Source organism: Oncorhynchus tshawytscha, linkage group LG04 (genome assembly GCF_018296145.1).
Source record: "Oncorhynchus tshawytscha isolate Ot180627B linkage group LG04, Otsh_v2.0, whole genome shotgun sequence".
NCBI lineage: Eukaryota > Metazoa > Chordata > Actinopteri > Salmoniformes > Salmonidae > Oncorhynchus > Oncorhynchus tshawytscha.
In genome coordinates this window covers 69509396-69530188 of record NC_056432.1, presented here as the reverse complement: position 1 = coordinate 69530188, position 20793 = coordinate 69509396, and the positions used below count along the sequence as shown (strand labels likewise).

Below are 20793 nucleotides of genomic sequence, written 5' to 3'. Positions count from 1 at the left end.
TGGAGGAGAGTGGAGAGTGGCTTGGAGGACTGTGGAGGGGGCTTGGAGGACTGTAGAGAGGGGCTTGGAGGACTGTGGAGGGGGCTTGGAGGACTGTGGAGGGGGCTTGGAGGACTGTGGAGGGGGCTTGGAGGACTGTGGAGGGGGCTTGGAGGACTGTGGAGGGGGCTTGGAGAAGTGTGGAGAGGATAGAGGTGTGGAGGAGTGTGGAGAGGATAGAGGCTTGGAGGAGTGTGGAGGGGGCATGGAGAAGTGTGGAGAGGGGCTTGGAGGAGTGTGGAGAGGGGCTTGGAGGACTGTGGAGAGGGGCTTGGAGGACTGTGGAGAGGGGCTTGGAGGAGAGTGGAGAGGGGCTTGGAGGAGAGTGGGAGAGGAGCTTGGAGGAGAGTGGAGAGGGGCTTGGAGGAGTGTGGAGGGGGCTTGGAGGACTGTGGAGAGGGGCTTGGAGGACTGTGGAGGGGGCTTGGAGAAGTGTGGAGAGGATAGAGGCGTGGAGGAGTGTGGAGAGGATAGAGGCATGGAGGAGTGTGGAGTGGGGCTTAGAGAAGTGTGGAGAGGGGCTTGGAGGAGTGTGGAGAGGATAGAGGCGTGGAGGAGTGTGGAGAGGATAGAGGCTTGGAGGAGTGTGGAGTGGGGCTTGGAGAAGTGTGGAGTGGGGCTTGGAGAAGTGTGGAGAGGGGCTTGGAGGAGTGTGGAGAGGGGCTTGGAGGAGTGTGGAGAGGGGGCTTGGAGGACTGTGGAGAGGGGCTTGGAGGAGAGTGGAGAGGGGCTTGGAGGAGAGTGGAGAGGGGCTTGGAGGAGAGTGGAGAGGGGCTTGGAGGAGTGTGGAGGGGGCTTGGAGGACTGTGGAGAGGGGCTTGGAGGACTGTGGAGGGGGCTTGGAGAAGTGTGGAGTGGGAGGGGGCTTGGAGAAGTGTGGAGAGGATAGAGGCGTGGAGGAGTGTGGAGAGGATAGAGGCTTGGAGGAGTGTGGAGTGGGGCTTAGAGAAGTGTGGAGAGGGGCTTGGAGGAGTGTGGAGAGGATAGAGGCGTGGAGGAGTGTGGAGAGGATAGAGGCTTGGAGGAGTGTGGAGTGGGGCTTGGAGAAGTGTGGAGAGGGGCTTGGAGGAGTGTGGAGAGGGGCTTGGAGGAGAGTGGAGAGGGGCTTGGAGGAGAGTGGAGAGGGGCTTGGAGGACTGTGGAGAGGGGTTTGGAGGAGAGTGGAGAGGATAGAGGCATGGAGGAGTGTGGAGAGGATAGAGGCTTGGAGGAGTGTGGAGAGGGGATTGGAGGAGTGTGGAGAGGGGCTTGGAGGAGTATGGAGGGGGCTTGAAGGAGTGAGGAGGGGGTTTGGAGAAGTGGTCAGAGGAGAGGTGCCTGCAGGAGTGTGGTGGGGGTTCCTAAAGCTCTACTGGTGATGACAGGGGCCTGCTGCCTGACAAACAGGACAGGACAGGGGCCAGAGAGCAGAGCAGCACAGTAACACCACTACCAAACAGACCTTTAAAGGGACAGATACTGTACCTCAGACCAGGATAAGATACCTACAGGAGCTGATACTCCCTGAATACCTCCACATTATTGAGACCTACAGGCCTCAAGGGTTTGGTGCATGATTGTTATGAAATAGCAGATGAGAGGTACAGGTAAGTATGAAGTCACATTGCCCACTTAGTGTTCTTGTTAATTAAATGGGTTTGCATGAAGGGCCAACACTGAAAACTCACAGGTCAAAGCGACATAGCACGCCAGGCAGGTCCAAAGCAGACATTAGGAAGAGCCAGTCTTGGTCCAGATTGTATAGGTTTTATGATGAATCTCTGTGCTTTTAAAGAAAGGATCCAGACTGATGTGGTAAGAATAGAGTGTTATAACAGCCCACCAGTCTGACACTAATCAGAGGGAGCACTGCCCACTTTGTCTGGCTTGACCACACAGGCCCCTGGCTGTGTGACTGTCTAACTCTGTAACCAAGGTGTAGCAACTTTATCTAATAGCTGTTAGTTAGCATTTCCTTCACAGTTGAAGTCTGGAGTTTACATACACTTAGGTTGGAGTCATTAAAACTAGTTTTTCAACCACTCCACAAATTTCTTGATAACAAACTATAGTTTTGGCAAGTCGTTTAGGACATCTACTTTGTGCATGACACAAGTCATTTTTTCAACAATTGTTTACAGACAGATTATTTCACTTATAATTCACTGAATCACAATTTCAGTGGGTCAGAAGTTTACAAACACTAAGTTGACTGTGCCTTTAAACAGCTTGGAAAATTCCAGAAAATGACATCATTTCAGTCAATTGAAGGTGTACTTGTGGATGTATTTCAAGGCCTACCTTCAAACTCAGTGCCTTTTTGCTTGATATCCTCTGGTATATCAGAGGAAATGTCCTCTGGTCTGATAAAACAAAAAATAACTGTTTGGCCAAACTCAGTGCCTTTTTGCTTGACATCATGGGACAATCAAAAGAAATCAGCCAAGAGCTCAAAAAAAAAGTTGTAGCCCTCCACAAGTCTGGTTCATCCTTGGGAGCAATTTCCAAACACCTGAAGGTACCACATTCATCTGTACAAACAATAGTATGCAAGTATAAACACCATGGGACCAAGCAGCCATCATATTGCTCAGGAAGGTGACGCGTTCTGTCTCCTAGAGATGAACGTACTTTGGTGCGAAAAGTGCAAATCAATCCCAGAACAACAGCAAAGGACCTTGTGAAGATGCTAGAGGAAACAGGTACAAAAGTATCTATATCCACAGTAAAACGAGTTCTCTATTGACATAACCTGAAACCTGAACCTGAAAGCCAAACTACGGTTTGCAACTGCACATGGGAACAAAGATCGTACTTTTTGGAGAAATGCCCTCTGGTCTGATGGAACAAAAATATAACTATTTGGCCATAATGACCATTGTTATGTTTGGAAGAAAAAGGGTGAGGCTTGCATTCCGATGAACACCATCCCAACCATGAAGCACGGGGGTGACAGCATCATGTTGTGGTGGTGTTTTGCTGCAGGAGGGATTGGTGCACTTCACAAAATAAATTGGCATCAAGAGGAAAGAAAATTATCTGGATATTTTTGAAGCAACATCAAGACATCAGTCGGGAATTTAAAGCTTGGTGGCAAATGCGTCTTCCAAATGGACAATGACCCCAAGCATACTTCCAAAGTTGTGGCAAAATGGCATAAGGACAACAAAGTCAAGGTATTGGAGTGGCCATCAAAGCCCTGACCTCAATCCTATAGAACATTTGTGGGCAGAACTGAAAAAGCGTGAGCAAGCAATGAGGCCTACAAACCTGACTCAGTTACACCAGCTCTGTCAGGAAGAATGGGCCAAAATACACCCAACTTATTGTGGGAAGCTTGTGGAAGGCTACACAAAACGTTTGACCCAAGTTAAACAATTTAAAGGCAATGCTACCAAATAATAATTGAGTGTATGTAAACTTCTGACCCACTGGGAATGTGATGAAAGAAATAAAAGCTGAAATAAATCATTCTCCCTACTATTATTCTGACATTTCACATTCTTAAAATAAAGTTGTGATCCTAACTGAGCTAAGACAGGGAATTTTTTTACTAGGATTAAATGTCAGGAATTGCGAAAAACTGAGTTTAAATATATTTGGCTAAGGCATATGTAAACTTCTGACTTCAACTGTATATCCAGCCTGTTTCTCAATTCATGCAGCTTGGTTGAACTGTGAGATAGCTTGTAACAGTATTTTCCACTCGGTGACGAGCTAGTTCCCACCCTTGCCCTCTAGTCTTACCTTGAAGGCATACTTGCGGCTGATGTGGTCATCAGGCTCCACAGGGGTGATGACATAACTGGGCAGGGGGATGCTCCCCAAAACCATCTCCTCTCTGCTGTCTAGAGGGACACACACACACACACACACACACAAGCAGGTGATCATTATCACACAATACACAACAACCCACCACACACACCTCACCACTGGCCCACTGCCTTGACAACTACTGATTCTACCTGTTTATAAATTGCATGACATAACTGCTTCATCAATGCACCATTATGTTCCTGCATGGTGATTCGTGACTGTAGGAAATGTAATTGGAGAGACATAATTCAAGGATGATTCAAGGAGCCGCTGTGCTGTGGTGGCAGGCAGCAGGACTGGAGGCTTATCTCTAGCTCAGTGTGATGAATGGCGGAGAGGTGAAAGAAAGAGGGAAATAGAGATAGAAAGAGACAGAAGAGGAGAGAGAATAGCCTGTGGCAGAACAGAACCTTGTCTAATTGCAGTCATGTCTCTCTGATTGAAAGGTTTAGCTCGACTAAGAGGCAGACGACTTGGAATTAAGAGGACTCGCTCGGATTTCATAACCAAATCAATTCACCCTGCGACTATTTTAATTAGTCTCAATTAAACCCTGACCCGGTGTGCCTGTGTGACTCACCTTTGTAATAAAACAAGCAGTAGTCAGACAACACAAACCACTTCCTCTTCCACAGTCTCATTCCAGAGCTGTCCTGGAGGGAGAAACACAACAAGGAATGTAAAGCCCTCTCAGCAATACAACATCACCTTCTAATGCACATTCTAATTCAAAACCATAGCTGGGGAATATAGGCTAATGTACCCATTTACAGGGAGAGGGAAAACACAAGAAAATTCATACATTTCATTAGTACAGCCAGTAATTGTGTTCCCCCTGAACAGAACAGGGTTCATGTCCTGCCTTGATAGGAGCTCCAGTAGGTCTAACTAACTCCTTATGAGTCGATGACGTGTTACCAAGTCAGGGTCTTAAATCTCACCCCCTCTGGCCTGCCTCAGGGGTGTTACACCTCCGTGCCAGCCGCGCCAGGGGGCATCAGTCAACAGGAGACAATCACTCTGGGTGTTGTCCTCTTATACCTCACCCCTAAAGAGACATCTCTCTCATGCTCCCTCCGTCCTCTAGGTAAATGGAGATCCATAGAAGGGGTTCATAATGAGAAATGATGACTGTCGTTCCCTGTTTACTCAGCCAGAGTCCACCAGGTCACAGTCATTAATACTGTAGTACATTCTCATAGACCTGGACTCTCATCATTACTTAGCCTGAATTATGCAATAAGTGGAAGGCCACTGTAAATGACATGACATGACAGAGATGTAATATCGACGTGAGATGTGTGTGTGCTCCCGTTAGAGTGGAGGACAGTTTACCATTAGACCCCAACACACGGCCCTTAGCTATAGCTACAGTCATTGAGTTATACTCTTAGCCATAACTATGGAGATTCCTCTGAACCATACAGTAGCTATAGTGATTGAGTTGTACTCTTAGCCATAATTATGGAGATTCCTCTGAACCATACAGTAGCTATAGTGATTGAGTTGTACTCTTAGCCATAATTATGGAGATTCCTCTGAACCATACAGTAGCTACAGTGACTGAGGTGGGGTGATGTGGAGGGCTCACCTGTTTGTAGAGCCATCCCCTGACCACCACAGGGATATTGGGGTTCCTCTTGATGGCTTGGTCCCTCTTGCCAAAGCTGTGTACCTTGCCACTACTCCTAGAGCCCTGCGGCTGGAAAAACAAACACGTTGGTTATGAACAGGGTTTCCTTTATATACTGGTTTACAAACAACATCTGCTATTAGCTGCCCAGGGAGCTCAGTGGTAAGGAGCTGTGTGAAAGAAATGTGGTATTACAGACACAACCAGTAGGAACAGGAGCTGGTTAAACAGGAGCATGTATCAAGACAATATGACCATTCAGTCCCGTGTTTATAGAGATCATTAGGTGTTACTGTATGACCATTCAGTCCCGTGTTTATAGAGATCATTAGGTGTTACTGTATGACCATTCAGTCCCATGTTTATAGAGATCATTAGGTGTTACTGTATGACCATTCAGTCCCATGTTTATAGAGATCATTAGGTGTTACTGTATGACCATTCAGTCCCATGTTTATAGAGATCATTAGGTGTTACTGTATGACCATTCAGTCCCATGTTTATAGAGATCATTAGGTGTTACTGTATGACCATTCAGTGCCATTTTTATAGAGATCATTAGGTGTTACTGTATGACCATTCAGTCCCATGTTTATAGAGATCATTAGGTGTTACTGTATGACCATTCAGTGCCATTTTTATAGAGATCATTAGGTGTTACTGTATGACCATTCAGTCCCATGTTTATAGAGATAATTAGGTGTTACTGTATGACCATTCAGTCCCATGTTTATAGAGATCATTAGGTGTTACTGTATGACCATTCAGTCCCATGTTTATAGAGATCATTAGGTGTTACTGTATGACCATTCAGTCCCATGTTTATAGAGATCATTAGGTGTTACTGTATGACCATTCAGTCCCATGTTTATAGAGATCATTAGGTGTTACTGTATGACCCTTCAGTCCCATGTTTATAGAGATCATTAGGTGTTACTGTATGACCATTCAGTCCCATGTTTATAGAGATCATTAGGTGTTACTGTATGACCCTTCAGTCTTATGTTTATAGAGATCATTAGGTGTTACTGTATGACCATTCAGCCCCATGTTTATAGAGATCATTAGGTGTTACTGTATGACCATTCAGTCTTATGTTTATAGAGATCATTAGGTGTTACTGTATGACCATTCAGCCCCATGTTTATAGAGATCATTAGGTGTTACTGTATGACCATTCAGTCTTACGTTTATAGAGATAATTAGGTGTTACTGTATGACCATTGAGTCCCATGTTTATAGAGATCATTAGGTGTTACTGTATGACCATTCAGTCCCATGTTTATAGAGATCATTAGGTGTTACTGTATGACCATTCAGCCCCATGTTTATAGAGATCATTAGGTGTTACTGTATGACCCTTCAGTCCCATGTTTATAGAGATCATTAGGTGTTACTGTATGACCATTCAGTCTTATGTTTATAGAGATAATTAGGTGTCACTGTATGACCATTCAGTCCCATGTTTATAGAGATCATTAGGTGTTACTGTATGACCATTCAGTCTTATGTTTATAGGCATAATTAGGTGTTACTGTATGACCATTCAGTCCCATGTTTATAGAGATCATTAGGTGTTACTGTATGACCATTCAGTCCCATGTTTATAGAGATCATTAGGTGTTACTGTATGACCATTCAGTCCCATGTTTATAGAGATCATTAGGTGTTACTGTATGACCATTCAGTCTTATGTTTATAGAGATAATTAGGTGTTACTGTATGACCATTCAGTCCCATGTGTATAGAGATCATTAGGTGTTACTGTATGACCATTCAGTCTTATGTTTATAGAGATAATTAGGTGTTACTGTATGACCATTCAGTCTTATGTTTATAGACATAATTAGGTGTTACTGTATGACCATTCAGTCCCATGTTTATAGAGATCATTAGGTGTTACTGTATGACCATTCAGTCCCATGTTTATAGAGATCATTAGGTGTTACTGTATGACCATTCAGCCCCATGTTTATAGAGATAATTAGGTGTTACTGTATGACAATTCAGTCCCATGTTTATAGAGATCATTAGGTGTTACTGTATGACCATTCAGTCTTATGTTTATAGAGATAATTAGGTGTTACTGTATGACCATTCAGTCCCATGTTTATAGAGATCATTAGGTGTTACTGTATGACCATTCAGTCTTATGTTTATAGGCATAATTAGGTGTTACTGTATGACCATTCAGTCCCATGTTTATAGAGATCATTAGGTGTTACTGTATGACCATTCAGTCCCATGTTTATAGAGATCATTAGGTGTTACTGTATGACCATTCAGTCCCATGTTTATAGAGATCATTAGGTGTTACTGTATGACCATTCAGTCTTATGTTTATAGAGATAATTAGGTGTTACTGTATGACCATTCAGTCCCATGTGTATAGAGATCATTAGGTGTTACTGTATGACCATTCAGTCTTATGTTTATAGAGATAATTAGGTGTTACTGTATGACCATTCAGTCTTATGTTTATAGACATAATTAGGTGTTACTGTATGACCATTCAGTCCCATGTTTATAGAGATCATTAGGTGTTACTGTATGACCATTCAGTCTTATGTTTATAGACATAATTAGGTGTTACTGTATGACCATTCAGCCCCATGTTTATAGAGATCATTAGGTGTTACTGTATGACCATCCAGTCCCATGTTTATAGAGATCATTAGGTGTTACTGTATGACCATTCAATCTTATGTTTATAGACATAATTAGGTGTTACTGTATGACCATTCAGCCCCATGTTTATAGAGATCATTAGGTGTTACTGTATGACCATTCAGTCTTATGTTTATAGAGATAATTAGGTGTTACTGTATGACCATTCAGTCCCATGTTTATAGAGATCATTAGGTGTTACTGTATGACCATTCAGCCCCATGTATATAGAGATCATTAGGTGTTACTGTATGACCATTCAGCCCCATGTTTATAGAGATCATTAGGTGTTACTGTATGACCATTCAGTCCCATGTTTATAGAGATCATTAGGTGTTACTGTATGACCATTCAGTCTTATGTTTATAGAGATAATTAGGTGTTACTGTATGACCATTCAGTCCCATGTTTATAGAGATCATTAGGTGTTACTGTATGACCATTCAGTCTTATGTTTATAGAGATAATTAGGTGTCACTGTATGACCATTCAGTCCCATGTTTATAGAGATCATTAGGTGTTACTGTATGACCATTCAGCCCCATGTTTATAGAGATCATTAGGTGTTACTGTATGACCAGTGAGTCCCATGTTTATAGAGATCATTAGGTGTTACTGTATGATCATTCAGTCCCATGTTTATAGAGATCATTAGGTGTTACTGTAGGACCCTTCAGTCCCATGTTTATAGAGATCATTAGGTGTTACTGTATGACCATTCAGCCCTATGTTTATAGAGATCATTAGGTGTTACTGTATGACCATTCAGCCCCATGTTTATAGAGATCATTAGGTGTTACTGTATGACCATTCAGTCTTATGTTTATAGAGATAATTAGGTGTTACTGTATGACCATTCAGTCCCATGTTTATAGAGATCATTAGGTGTTACTGTATGACCATTCAGTCCCATGTTTATAGAGATCATTAGGTGTTACTGTATGACCATTCAGCCCCATGTTTATAGAGATAATTAGGTGTTACTGTATGACCATTCAGTCCCATGTTTATAGAGATCATTAGGTGTTACTGTATGACCATTCAGTCCCATGTATATAGAGATCATTAGGTGTTACTGTATGACCCTTCAGTCCCATGTTTATAGAGATCATTAGGTGTTACTGTATGACCATTCAGTCTTATGTTTATAGAGATAATTAGGTGTTACTGTATGACCATTCAGCCCCATGTTTATAGAGATCATTAGGTGTTACTGTATGACCATTCAGTGCCATTTTTATAGAGATCATTAGGTGTTACTGTATGACCATTCAGTCTTATGTTTATAGAGATAATTAGGTGTTACTGTATGACCATTGAGTCCCATGTTTATAGAGATCATTAGGTGTTACTGTATGACCATTCAGTCTTATGTTTATAGAGATAATTAGGTGTTACTGTATGACCATTCAGTCCCATGTTTATAGAGATCATTAGGTGTTACTGTATGACCCTTCAGTCCCATGTTTATAGAGATCATTAGGTGTTACTGTATGACCATTGAGTCCCATGTTTATAGAGATCATTAGGTGTTACTGTATGACCATTCAGTCCCATGTATATAGAGATCATTAGGTGTTTCTGTATGACCCTTCAGTCCCATGTTTATAGAGATCATTAGGTGTTACTGTATGACCATTCAGTCTTATGTTTATAGAGATAATTAGGTGTTACTGTATGACCATTCAGCCCCATGTTTATAGAGATCATTAGGTGTTACTGTATGTTTGATGATTAGATTATGAAAAACATTTTGATTTTGAGACTGGGGCCCACAAATGTTTGAAGTTAGTCATTTTAGTTATTAACTTTCTTCTTCGTGTTTCTTTCTCTTTTTCTCATTTGATTTAGCTTTAACCTTCTAATTTCAGCAGCTCATTTGAAAAGCAAGAACACTTCACCCAAATGGGAATACAGTATTATTGTCATACATTAAGATTTGATGAGGCACAGTAGCATTCTTTCAAGCCCCACTGGTTTTCTCCCTCCTCTGAATCTCACAGATGATTTCAGATGAACGTTCAACTGAGCCAAATCAGATTGCACCCTAGCAACAGTTGAGTTAGGTGTCCAGTGCAGGGGATCATTATATGCCATTTCCTCCTCCACAGCTGGCAAAAACATGCACTAATTACTGAAACTACTGCACGGCCAGCCAAGCATGCAGAGCATTAGGAAATCTACACAGTGTTTGTCAGGAGAACCGTCAAGAGAACAGCCTTATTTAAGTTTAGCAGATATTAGAAATCATTGTGTAGTCACATATTCACTGTACTGTGATTGGAAACTCAACGTTCCCCTTATTGTATACATAGATAGTGAATTTTAAAGCAAGTCTATACTCTACTTACCATTGAGAATGAGCAAGTGGTCATCGATAATGCCCTGTCTGCCACTCTGCTTGAAATGACTGGCACCTCTGATAGCAGACAACACGTTGACATGAGGTCTGATGAGGTGCTGCTTCTAACACAGGTACAACAATCTTAGGAGAGCTACTTTCACAACCGTAGAGGCACTGTTCTATAGGAATACTTATACGCCTACTGCAGTGCTTAGAGTCCCAGTCAAGTCAGTGCATGTGTTTGGGTGCTGTGTGTAGCTGAAGAGTGTTGTGTTACTATGATTGTGTTGAAAGGTTGACTGGGGATTGATTGGTTTCAGACAGCTCATATGATGCTGACACAATGCTGTCTCTCACTCACAGGCCTGAAGCATTACTGAGACAGCCAGGAGGTCATTTTACAGCTAGCCAGGCAGGCAGGCGTGTGCTGCCTCAACACTCACTAACATCAACACCCGTCAGTCAGACTGGAGAGGCGATAGTGAGTTGGCAGGTAGCCCTGTCATGCCACCCAGCATGGCCACCCCTCTCAACCTGGCAGAGCTGGGCCACGGGGGAAGAAGGGAGAGGAGGCTGGCAGGCTTTTTCTGGAAGCTGGAGACAGTCAGGTGTATGTGGCCTGGGAAGGGTCTAGGAAGAGCCACTAAATCACTTTACAGATGGGCAGCTGGGTGTCATGTGAGTACTGAACTGCCAATGTCCTGAAGATAGACCATAGCCATGTCAGTGGCAGAGCAGAGGAGACCACAGGGTCTGGAAGACAGCCTCACTGCCCTCATCTGCCCTCTGTGGAAGTATGATCCTTATAAGAAGGGGACATGGACATTCTATGGAGTGTCACTTCCCCACCTGTGCCTTCAAAACATCCAATAGCAGCCGTTTCATCTTCTAATACTGTTCCTTTACTAAACCATTTGAGTAAAGCCTTTTATATGCACATAGTGAATCCATGGCCAACCACCGTGGAGGTTTAATTGAGTTTCACTGGGCTTGAAGAAAATCACTAACCTATTACAGTCTACAGCCATTAATCAAAATGAGAGTGTTCTGGAGGAGATGATACCAATTCTCCAGCATGAGCATTAACAGTCTCCCAGTACCCTTAGAAACAATATCAATTCAAACACTTTACACTGCAATCACTGGACCTAATTGCTGCACCACTGTTGTGGGATAGACCCAAACAAATGAAACACACTGAGAAGACAACACATGCTCATAAAAGAGAGGTGTTTTCTCACCTTTGACCCTGAGGTGACATCCACTGTTGATGAGGTCACAGCCTTGGAAGTCTGGCTGATCATTCTGGGGGGCCTCTGACTGGCCGGTGGCGGTGGCTTGGACATGCCCCGGGACTCTGTCCTGCAGGGGAGGCAGCACAGAAGGAAATCAATGACATAGACATGAGCGGTCATGCTAGTATCTCACCACCACCACCATTCCTCAGTAGTGGATCTGCATTAAAGGGAGCCAGGGTTAACTTAAGGGATGGGTTCTCAGAGAGGAAACGACAACTTCCTGCCACACGACCTGTCACAGCCAATGCAATTACAGCTATGTTAACAGGCAGGACTATTTTGTAGCAGCCACTCAAGTAACATTTTGTCTGACACTGTCCCTGGGGCTGGCATGTCTTGTTTCATAAGAGGACATGTTATATGACAAATAACTTTTACACCTCCACATAATCTCCAACACAAAGACCCAGAGCAGAGATACCAGAGCTACCGCAGATGAGCTTTCTCATGATCAAATATCCACTCCCTCTTTTGCTCTCTTGCTCAAACACACACACACACACACACACACACACACACACACACACACACACACACACACACACACACACACACACACACACACACACACACACACACACACAAGGTGTCCTGACCTCCAGACAAAAACTTCATCATATTTACATCCATTAGATAACTCACTCACTCAGCAGAGACCACCCATGCTTTCCAAATTACACCTCACGTTTCCTCATGACATCATCACATTGTTACAGTCAGGAACTGTTTTTGTAAGAAATACAATCCGTTCCAGTTCACTGGCATAACATGAAAATCAACCAGCTTCTCTTATCTACAGATGTAGTATCTTAATTGTATCACTATTTTTGTTGCTGATAATTATTCTTCCAAGCAGGAAATGCAAACGTATAGTGTTTTCAAGGTTTAAAAAGGCTTCTAAAGTTAGTAATTTCCACTTTAAAATGTCCGACTTGATTTGCCCTAACCAAAAATGTATCAACCCCTACAAAAAATGTCCATGAATTATAATCCACATAATAATTAGCATGTCCTGTTGCTGCAGGATTATTTTCCTGCTGTAGCAACCTGGCTCAAAATAAGATCCTACATCTGTAACCAGGCTCTCCAAATATCTGGCCTCAAGTACAGCTACTCATAGTACATTCCATTACAGTTTAAGGGCACCTAGGTGGTTGCTCCCTTAGGATAAAGCAGGAATCTGCTTTGCCCTGGAATGCCTAGGAATGACCCAGGTCACACTGTTACACAGATTGTAGTGAGCGTAATGGGCAAACCGCCTGGAAACTTCAGCAGGAAGAGGGATTACGGGAAATCTATGTTCCAAGAGGGCTTTCTCTTTGTAATAAGGTTCATTAGAACAGAGGAAAGTTAGCAATCAACATGTCCTTCTACAATTAATAAACGTCCCCTTCGATAAAAACATAGTATTCCCGAGGGGCTGGGTAAACAAATAATGGCATTAATTACAAATGAAGTACTGAGGCGTAACAGCTCCTCCCATCTCCTGATGTCAGATTCAGACAAGTTACTGTATAGGTTCACTGCTCCTGAAGTCAATATAACCCAATTACCAGCTGCAGAATCTCCAGAGCTTTGTTCAATAGTACTTTAATAATACATTAACTGACAAAATGCTCTCTGACATTGGGGGCTGAGGAGTGATCAAGTCAAGAACAAATGGGTCTGCTTGTGTTCACAAGTGGTTGTGAAAGTGTATCATTCATCACAGAGGTAGCTATGCCTAATCAGAGTGTATCATTCATCACAGAGGTAGCTATGCCTAATCAGAGTGTATCATTCATCACAGAGGTAGCTATGCCTAATCAGAGTGTATCATTCATCACAGAGGTAGCTATGCCTAATCAGAGTGTATCATTCATCACAGAGGTAGCTATGCCTAATCAGAGTGTATCATTCATCACAGAGGTAGCTATGCCTAATCAGAGTGTATCATTCATCACAGAGGTAGCTATGCCTAATCAGAGTGCATCATTCATCACAGAGGAAGCTATGCCTAATCAGAGTGCATCATTCATCACAGAGGAAGCTATGCCTAATCAGAGTGTATCATTCATCACAGAGGTAGCTATGCCTAATCAGAGTGTATCATTCATCACAGAGGTAGCTATGCCTAATCAGAGTGTATCATTCATCACAGAGGTAGCTATGCCTAATCAGAGTGCATCATTCATCACAGAGGAAGCTATGCCTAATCAGAGTGCATCATTCATCACAGAGGTAGCTATGCCTAATCAGAGTGCATCATTCATCACAGAGGTAGCTATGCCTAATCAGAGTGCATCATTCATCACAGAGGAAGCTATGCCTAATCAGAGTGCATCATTCATCACAGAGGAAGCTATGCCTAATCAGAGTGCATCATTCATCACAGAGGAAGCTATGCCTAATCAGAGTGCATCATTCATCACAGAGGAAGCTATGCCTAATCAGAGTGTATCATTCATCACAGAGGAAGCTATGCCTAATCAGTTTACTACCAGTTTATATGGACGTGCTGCTCACACAACATTCTTGATAAGGTCATCCTCAGCTATTTACGGTAGTTTCATGAGCAAGAAGTCTATGTGAGGATGGTACAATGTCTGCAGCCCGTTGAGACAGACATGTTAGTAGCTCCACTCGGAGGCCCTTCTTTACATAGGTTTAAGGATAAAACGGTGTATTACATCTCTATCAGGCACTTTTCATTTGTTAGGTTATTTGTGGTCCTTTCCTATTCATAGCAAATAGTGTAAAGAGGATGCTGAGTTCAGGACAAGAGGTGGCTGTGGGCTGAAATCGAAGATGTCTTACTGACAGACCAGCCTGTCTGTTATTTACACTATGCAGAGGATATGCCTGAAACTCAAACCCTCAAACTGACATGCACAGGGCTAGGAATGAACTTTGACATTTTCAAATGACATATATTACCTATGATTAATTGACTGAGTCATTTCAGTACTAGCTAAGGGCACAGTTTTACTGAAATTATCCTCACCATAGTTTTTCTAGAATAGTGACAGTCATAGAATGATGTTAGGAGCGTGTCAGAGACTTTAAAGCCTTAGGGAGCAAGCTGAGGTCTGTCTGCGCTGCTCAACCTTTTAAAAAACCTCTCCATTGACCATGTGTCCCTGCCATGTCATTGGTGTGTTTGTGTGTGTAGCTTCACTCAGAGGTTCACTCCTCTGTGACACTCAGACAGCCATGAAAGTGCCGCTTACACAGATGCTGCGCATCACTCAAAGAAATCACTGCTATCTGGAAATGAAGGCAGGGGCTGGGATGTTTAGAGAAAGCCAGTGGCTGTAGGTTCACTTCAAAGCAAGTACTCAAGAAGATTGAACTAAACTGAATAAGCCTAATGTCCTCATTGTTATATAGTACAGATATTAGATTTCTGAAAAGTACCTCCTCTGGCATAATAGAGTGCTCTTCCTCAGTGTGTGCTCTTCCTCAGTATGTGCTCTTCCTCAGTGTAAGCGTGTGCTCTTCCTCAGTGTAAGCGTGTGCTCTTCCTCAGTGTAAGCGTGTGCTCTTCCTCTTCCTCCGTGTGTGCTCTTCCTCAGTGTAAGTGTGTGCTCTTCCTCTTCCTCCGTGTGTGGTCTTCCTCAGTGTAAGCATGGGCTCTTCCTCAGTGTGTGCTCTTCCTCAGTGTAAGTGTGTGCTCTTCCTCAGTGTAAGCATGTGCTCTTCCTCTTCCTCAGTGTGTGCTCTTCCTCTGTGTAAGTGTGTGCTCTTCCTCTTCCTCAGTGTAAGTGTGTGCTCTTCCTCAGTGTGTTTTCTTCCTCAGTGTAAGTGTGCTCTTCCTCTTCCTCAGTGTGTGCTCTCCCTCAGTGTAAGTGTGTGCTCTTCCTCAGTGTAAGTGTGTGCTCTTCCTCAGTGTGTGCTCTTTCTCAGTGTGTGTTCTTCCTCTTCCTCAGTGTGTGCTCTTCCTCAGTGTAAGTGTATGCTCTTCCTCTTTCTCAGTGTAAGTGTGTGCTCTTCCTCAGTGTGTGCTCTTCCTCAGTGTAAGTGTATGTTCTTCCTCTTCCTCAGTGTGTGCTCTTCCTCTTCCTCAGTGTGTGCTCTTCCTCAGTGTAAGTGTATGCTCTTCCTCTTCCTCAGTGTGTGCTCTTACTCAGTGTAAGTGTGTGCTCTTCCTCAGTGTGTGCTCTTTCTCTTCCTCGGTGTGTGCTCTTCCTCTTCCCCAGTGTTTGCTCTTCCTCAATGTGTGCTCTTCCTCTTCCTCTGTGTGTGCTCTTCCTCTTCCTCAGTGTGTGCTCTTCCTCTTCCTCAGTGTGTGCTCTTCCTCAGTGTAGGTGTGTGCTCTTCCTCAGTGTAGGTGTGTGCTCTTCCTCAGTGTGTGCTCTTCCTCTTCCTCAGTGTGTGCTCTTCCTCAGTGTAGGTGTGTGCTCTTCCTCAGTGTAGGTGTGTGCTCTTCCTCAGTGTAGGTGTGTGCTCTTCCGCAGTGTAAGTGTGTGCTCTTCCGCAGTGTAAGTGTGTGCTCTTCCGCAGTATGTGCTCTTCCTCTTCCTCAGTGTGTGCTCTTCCTCAGTGTGTGCTCTTCCTCAGTGTAAGTGTGTGCTCTTCCTCAGTGTCACATTGTGTGCTCTTCCTCAGTGTGTGCTCTTTCTCTTCCTACACTAGGAAACCGTGCTTGACCGCCCACTCCACCCCTACTGACACTGGACCCCTGCATTGTTCTGCCTGAACATGAAAGCTGTTGTAACTAGTGTTTTTTCCTGTCGGCCGTGCCATGTTCCTGTGCAGCTTTGGAAGAGGAGATGTATTGGGATGTTTGTACGGCCAGGGCAGGCTGGTGCAGGACATAAAAACACAGAGACACAGCCAAAGGCGAGGGACTGACCATGGAACTAAAATACAACTTTGTTCCAATTCTCTGGATCCCATCCAACATTTTTACAGCACATTTCCCTCTGCACCAAGGGGACCCTCGCCTGTTTCAATTGCAGCTCTCATACTGTCTACCTCTGCTGTCTTTTGGAGCGTTCCCTGGGAAATCTGCTGTGGGATGTGGTGGAATAAAGGAGCAATATTTCACATCAGAGAGAAAGAGATCCAGGCCTGGGGCCATATAGGTTACCTACCACCTGAGAGGAACGGCCTCAGCAGCAGCCTACTCCCAGCACACACTGCAAGCTGTAGCCCAAGTCCAGCCCAGTTTTAGCCCAGCCTCAGCAGCAGCCTACTCCCAGCACACACTGCAAGCTGTAGCCCAAGTCCAGCCCAGTTTTAGCCCAGCCTCAGCAGCAGCCTACTCCCAACAAACACTGCAGGCTGCAGCCCAAGTCCAGCCCAGTCTTAGCCCAGTCTCAGCAACAGTTCTGCTACAGAGCAGGAATACAGCAGTGCAGGATCAGACCACAGCAAACCCAGATCTCTCATCTGTGATAGCAACAGAGCACAAAGGAAGCGCATTGCAGGCATCATCATTCTATTCTTTCTATCTCAATCGTTTTATTTTTTGTAGATTTGATAGTGCAAACCCACCTCATGCTCTGGCATCTTCATTATATGACAAAAAGTCATTTTTAGCCGACTAATCATTTTCATAACATTCTGCATAAATAATACACCTACAGTCAGCTTGAAAGTCTCTAAAGTCTCTCTGCTTTGACAAATTATTCTAGTCAGAGGAGGACTCCCTGTTTTCTGCTGTGTTTTTCTCTCTCCTGGAGAGTAAATTATTCAGAAGGTTTCTATCTTTCTCTTTCTCCCTCTCTCCCGCTCTCTCTCTCTCTGTGTCTCCCTTTTCTCCTCTCTCTGTCTGTAGTGTACAGTATAGAGTGGGTTGCTGTCTGGCTGAGTCAGGCTGTGTTTGGAGGGCAATACTGTATGAAGAGCTTGAAGACGCACTCAGGTCAAATAATCACCTCATCCTGGCCCAGGAGGCTTTAAAATCTTGATCAATATACCGTAACTGTTCAGGCTTTAACATTCTGATCAATATACCATATCTGTTCAGGCTTTAACATTCTGATCAATATACTGTATCTGTTCAGGCTTTAACATTCTGATCAATATACTGTATCTGTTCAGGCCTTCACCTCACGTCCAATAGGATTTCACCGCTAGTCTAGTCCAATAGGATTTCACCTCTAGTCAAATAGGATTTCACCTCTATTCTAGTAGGGTTTCACCTCTATTCTAGTAGGGTTTCACCTCTATTCTAGTAGGGTTTCACCTCTAGCCTAGTCTAATAGGATTTCACCTCAAGTCCAAAAGGATTACACCTCAAGTCCAAAAGGATTTCACCTCAAGTCCAATAGGATTTCACCTCCAGTCTAATAGGATTCTACCTCTATTCTAGTAGGGTTTCACCTCTAGTCTAATAGGGTTTCACCTCTTCTAGTCTAATAGGATTTCACCTCAAGTCCAAAAGGATTTCACCTCAAGTCCAATAGGATTGCACCTCTAGTCTAGTCCAATAGGATTTCACCTCTAGTCCAATAGAATTTCACGTCTGGTCCAGTCTAATAGGATTTCACGTCAAGTCCAATAGGATTTCACCCCAAGTCCAATAGGATTTCACCTCTATTCTAGTAGGTTTTCACCTCTAGTCTAATAGGGTTTCACCTCTAGTCTAGTCTAATAGGAATTCACCTCTAGTCCAATAGGATTTCACCTCCAGTCTAATAGGGTTTCACCTCTAGTCTAGTCTAATAGGAATTCACCTCTAGTCCAACAGGATTTCACATCTAGTTTAGTCTAATAGGATTTAGCATCTAGTTTAGTCTAATAGGATTTCACGTCAAGTCTAGTCTAATAGGAATTCACATCAAGTCCAATATGATTTCACCTCAAGTCCAATAGGATTTCACCCCAAATCCAATAGGATTTCACCTCTATTCTAGTAGGGTTTCACCTCTAGTCTAATAGGGTTTCACCTCTAGTCCAACAGGATTTCACATCTAGTTTAGTCTAATAGGATTTAGCATCTAGTTTAGTCTAATAGGATTTCACCTCCAGTCTAATAGGATGTCACTAGTCTAATAGGGTTTCACCTGTAGTCCAATAGGATTTAACCTCAAGTCCAATAGAATTTCACCTCAAGTCCAATAGGATTTCACCTCTAGTCCAATAGGATTTCACGTCTAGTCCAGTCTAATAGGATTTTACCTCTATTCTAGTAGGGTTTCACCTCTAGTCTAATAGGGTTTCACCTCTTCTAGTCTAATAGGATTTCACCTAAAGTCCAATAGGATTTCACCTCAAGTTCAATAGGATTTCACCTCCAGTCTAATAGGATTTTACCTCTATTCTAGTAGGGTTTCACCTCTAGTCTAATAGGGTTTCACCTCTTCTAGTCCAATAGGATTTCACCTCAAGTTCAATAGGATTTCACCTCAAGTTCAATAGGATTTCACCTCACGTCCAATAGGATTTCACCTCTAGTCTAGTCCAATAGGATTTCACCTCTAGTCAAATAGGATTTCACCTCTATTCTAGTAGGGTTTCACCTCTATTCTAGTAGGGTTTCACCTCTAGCCTAGTCTAATAGGATTTCACCTCCAGTCTAATAGGATTTCACTAGTCTAATAGGGTTTCACCTCTAGTCCAATAGGATTTAACCTCAAGTCCAATAGAATTTCACCTCAAGTCCAATATGATTTCACATCAAGTCCAATAGGATTTCACGTCTAGTCCAGTCTAATAGGATTTCACGTCAAGTCTAGTCTAATAGGAATTCACCTCTAGTCTAGTCTAATAGGAATTCACATCAAGTCCAATAGAATTTCACCTCAAGTCCAATAGGATTTAACCTCAAGTCCAATAGGATTTCACCTCCAGTCTAATAGGATTTCACCTCTAGTCTAATAGGGTTTCACCTCTAGTCTAGTCTAATAGGAATTCACCTCTAGTCCAATAGGATTTCACCTCCAGTCTAATAGGATTTTACCTCTATTCTGGTAGGGTTTCACCTCTAGTCTAATAGGGTTTCACCTCTAGTCCAATAGGATTTAACCTCAAGTCCAATAGAATTTCACCTCAAGTCCAATATGATTTCACATCAAGTCCAATAGGATTTCACCTCTAGTCTAGTCCAATAGGATTTCACGTCTAGTCCAGTCTAATAGGATTTCACGTCAAGTCTAGTCTAATAGGAATTCACCTCTAGTCTAGTCTAATAGGAATTCACATCAAGTCCAATAGAATTTCACCTCAAGTCCAATAGGATTTAACCTCAAGTCCAATAGGATTTCACCTCCAGTCTAATAGGATTTCACCTCTAGTCTAATAGGGTTTCACCTCTAGTCTAGTCTAATAGGAATTCACCTCTAGTCCAATAGGATTTCACCTCCAGTCTAATAGGATTTTACCTCTATTCTGGTAGGGTTTCACCTCTAGTCTAATAGGGTTTCACCTCTAGACCAATAGGGTTTCACCTCAAGTCCAATAGGATTTCACCTGAAGTCCAATAGGATTTCACCTCCAGTCTAATAGGGTTTCACCTCTGGTCTAATAGGGTTTCACCTCAAGTCCAACAGGATTTCACCTCTAGTCCAACAGGATATCACCTATAGTCCAACATTTCACATCTAGTTTAGTCTAATAGGATTTCACATCTAGTCTAATAGGATTTCACCTCTAGTCTAGTCCAATAGGATTTCACCTCTAGTCTAGTCCAATAGGATTTCACGTCTAGTCCAGTCTAATAGGATTTCACGTCAAGTCTAGTCTAATAGGAATTCACCTCTAGTCTAGTCTAATAGGGTTTCACCTGAAGTCCAATAGGTTTTCACCTCAAGCCCAATAGGATTTCACCTCAAGTCCAATAGGATTTCACCTCAAGTCCAATAGGATTTCACCTCAAGTCCAATAGGATTTCTCCTCTAGTTCAATAGGATTTCACCTCTAGTCCAATAGTGTTTCACCTCTAGTCCAACAGGATTTCACATCTAGTTTAGGCTAATAGGATTTTACATCTAGTCTAATAGGATTTGACATCTTGTCTAATCTAATAGGATTTCACATCTTGTCCTGTCCAATAGGATTTATCCTCTCGTCTAGTCCATTATGATTTA

At 43.0% G+C, this 20793-nt stretch overlaps 1 protein-coding gene across 1 annotated transcript in view; it reads right to left on the bottom strand.

The window, feature by feature from the left end:
• The window catches only part of LOC112247419 (pleckstrin homology domain-containing family A member 7), a 162701-nt gene that overhangs the window by 55383 nt on the left and 86525 nt on the right, over nt 1-20793 (bottom strand). Inside the window, 4 exon segments of the mRNA XM_042321141.1 lie at nt 3766-3866; nt 4418-4490; nt 5429-5539; nt 11723-11843. Of these exon segments, the coding sequence (XP_042177075.1) occupies nt 3766-3866; nt 4418-4490; nt 5429-5539; nt 11723-11843 (406 nt within the window).